This window comes from Corvus brachyrhynchos, unplaced genomic scaffold (assembly GCF_000691975.1).
Source record: "Corvus brachyrhynchos isolate BGI_N302 unplaced genomic scaffold, ASM69197v1 scaffold68, whole genome shotgun sequence".
Classification (NCBI taxonomy): Eukaryota; Metazoa; Chordata; class Aves; order Passeriformes; family Corvidae; genus Corvus; species Corvus brachyrhynchos.
Window position 1 is genome coordinate 1,973,597 of NW_008240039.1, and position 2,983 is coordinate 1,976,579.

At 48.2% G+C, this 2,983-nt stretch overlaps 1 protein-coding gene across 1 annotated transcript in view; it reads right to left on the reverse strand.

Annotated features, from left to right (window-relative positions):
• Positions 1-1,529: 1,529 nt before the first annotated feature.
• The window catches only part of MXRA8 (matrix remodeling associated 8), a 17,403-nt gene continuing 15,949 nt past the window's right edge, over positions 1,530-2,983 (reverse strand). The window contains exons 9-10 of the mRNA XM_008641163.2: positions 2,771-2,848; positions 1,530-1,909 (exon numbers count right to left, since the gene is read on the reverse strand). Of these exons, the coding sequence (XP_008639385.1) occupies positions 1,884-1,909; positions 2,771-2,848 (104 nt within the window). The 3' untranslated portion in view covers positions 1,530-1,883. The remainder of the gene's footprint in view (positions 1,910-2,770; positions 2,849-2,983) is intronic.

Here is a 2,983-nt window from a genome sequence, read left to right on the forward strand (position 1 = left end):
GCAGGGTAAAAATCCTTCTCTGCTTTGGGGAAGGGCAAAAAGGGGCTTGGGATCAACCCCAGACCTTCCTCTGCAGCAATCCTGGGCACTTTTTGGGGTGGATTTTTAGTAAGGATAAAGGTAATTAATTACAAATCACAAAAATCCCTGTGGAGAGCAGTGGAAGGGCTAGGAAATTAAAAGATGAGGATCTGCTCAGCTGCATCTTAGGAAGGCTCACCTCCACCTCTAGTTTTGTTCTATTATTAATATTTTCACTGCTTGAAGGCATTAAAAATAAGGGCCCCCAATAGAATTATCCTTTAAGGCATTCCCCACTAACAGACATAGTAATATCTATAAAAATGGTCCATTTTTCATTCAAAGTGCATTGTTGTGACACCCCACCTTGTGAAGGGCCAGCACAGCTCCTCTGGAGGCCTCACCCACCACGTTTTTGGCAGAGCTGAGCTCAGCTTTGGAGGAACCATCCCACCCAGTGCAGTGCCCTGGGTGCTGCTGAGCCCTGCCACAGCCAGCACAGATCCCTGGTGCCCGTGGGAGGAGGGATGGGGGGTCTGGAATGGGATTTGGATGCCTGAGAACATTGGCATCAGTCAGACAAGACACCCAAGGTGGCAAGAAAGGGGCAGGGCTGGGTCCTGGAGATGCTGCCCCAGCTCCACTCACACAAATCCCCCCTGTCTGCCACTCCCTCCTTGGCCACCCTCACCCAGGTCCCTGTCACCCCTCTCACAACAGCAGGAAAGACCTTTCCTTCCATGCCCCAAGCACTGGTAATATTCTGCAGCTTTCCTGAAGTTTTGACTTGCTTGGAATACAACACTGAATTACTTCCAATTTTTTGGCAGCCCCACCTGACACTGTTCATAGGTAGAACCCCCCTTCAGCCCACAGCATCATGAGTCCACTCAAAATCCATGGAAATGGACTCATCCTGCTCCTGGCCTCCCTCTGAGCCCCTGGCCCATGAAAATTCCTGTTGTTACTCCTGTTCCTCATGGAACTGCTCCCTTTAACCACCTCCCTGTGCTGGGGTCATACCTTTGGTTTGATGTGCTCTGTGTGGCCTGGATCCAGCCCAGGGCTGCAGGAAAATCCCATCCCAGGTTCCACACAGGAGCTCAGCCCTCTCCACAACATTCCTGGTTCTGATCTAACTGAGACTGGCATTTACAGCACTGTAACTCCATCCATCAAATGCCTGCTCCTGCCAAATCTGACTTGGGCTGCGCTGAAACAGAAACAAATCAACAAACACAGGGTGAGAAACAGATTTCAGCTCTGAGCTGAGCCCTCAGCCATTGGTGTGCTTCCCTTTCCCTGTAAAATGAGGATACTGACATTTTCCCATTGATAAAACGAGGTTTTCCACTGCCATTTGTGAGGGCTGTGCTCTCTGTGCTTCACCTGAAACACACAAAGTGCTGTGTGACACTGATTTATGGCAGCCTAGGAGTGGGATCAGCCTTTGCCATTGCTATTCTGATGGATTCACTACGTGGAAAAATGCCTGGTGTAACGATGGCTCGGGATTAGCGATGCAGGTGGTTTTATTTAAAGCAATAACATCAAAGCAAAACGTCTGCTGATTCAGCTCATAAAAATCATTGATGCATAAAAACCAACAATAATTGTCAAGAAAGAAAAGGGGAAGGGAGGATTGGGAGAACAGAGGAGGAAAAGGCAACCCAACCCCATAAATGCACACAAGACAGTTTAACTCTTTCAAGAAGCATTTGCACCCTTGTGTGGGGGAAAAGTCAATGTGACAAAAACTCGAGGGGAGCTGGAGGGAGATGGAATTAAGAAAAGGCATCTCTCTTCCACGTTATCTATCTTGGATGGAAGCTTCTGGTCCAGCCAGCAGCTTGGGAATGTCTTCATTTACAATATTCCTTCCTGAAATCTGAAAGCAAAAGGAAACGGGGGTCAGCACCTGCAGAGAGATTCCAAACCATTCAAAGAAGCACAAAAATATGGATTTATCTCTAGAGTGACCATTTGCAGTTACCCACATCCCTGATATCCCCTCAGAGGGACAGACTGGGGGTAAATTATTGCCCAGATCCACTCTGCAGGATGCAGGAGAAAATGCCATGAGAATTCCATCAGGGACAGCAGGTCAGAGGCAGCTCCTGGGCTCTCCAGCCCATCCCCTGCTTGGTGTCATTTCAGCCCCATTTATTATCTCCTAATTCCTCTGGAATGAGTCATGGAATCTCACAGCTGATTACAAGCCCTGCTTGACAGAAGTGCTGTCCTACAAACGGAGGCACAACCCTCGGGATTAATCCTGGATAAGCAAAGAGGAGTTTCAGCCCCCAGGGAGGGAGAGTTGTTTGCTTTTCTTGGATGAGGTAACTGCCCATTACCCATAAATTAATTCAACTCCAAACACTCTCCTCTGCACAGTGTTTTCTTGCACTAACACCACGCCAGGATATTTTTGGGCTCCATCTCCCTCCCTCTGAGGTTCCAGCAGAGCAGGCACTACTCCAGCCCTGCCAGGCCTTCTTTTTCCAATCAAGAAAAATTCCAATTTGTGCCATGCCAGAAGTTTTTAAAAGCCTAATCACTGCTTGCATCTTGTGGCTCCGTGATGAAAGGATGGGAAGGGAGCTGGCTTCTCATTGCTGCTTTTCCCATGATGTTTCTCATTCCTCCTCTGGCTGTGGCTTGGTCACTCACTGATGGACTGTTCCTCCCTCCTGCTGCCCATCAGAAGGTCCCTACAGCCACCAATTAGGGGGAGGAAAGTCATGATTACCTTTGTCTAAATCAATGTTCTTTGCTGGGAAGCTTCTGGCTTGCTCAGCCTTCTCCTTCAGGATGTTGTTTTTGTAATCTGTGCAAGGGAGGAGCAGAATTCACACAGGCATTAGGGTATTAAAAGAAAACAGAGGGTTATGAGCAAGACAGAGGTGATCAGTCCTTCCTTGATGTGCCCTAGGTCTGGCACCTCTGATTTCTAGGAATTAAT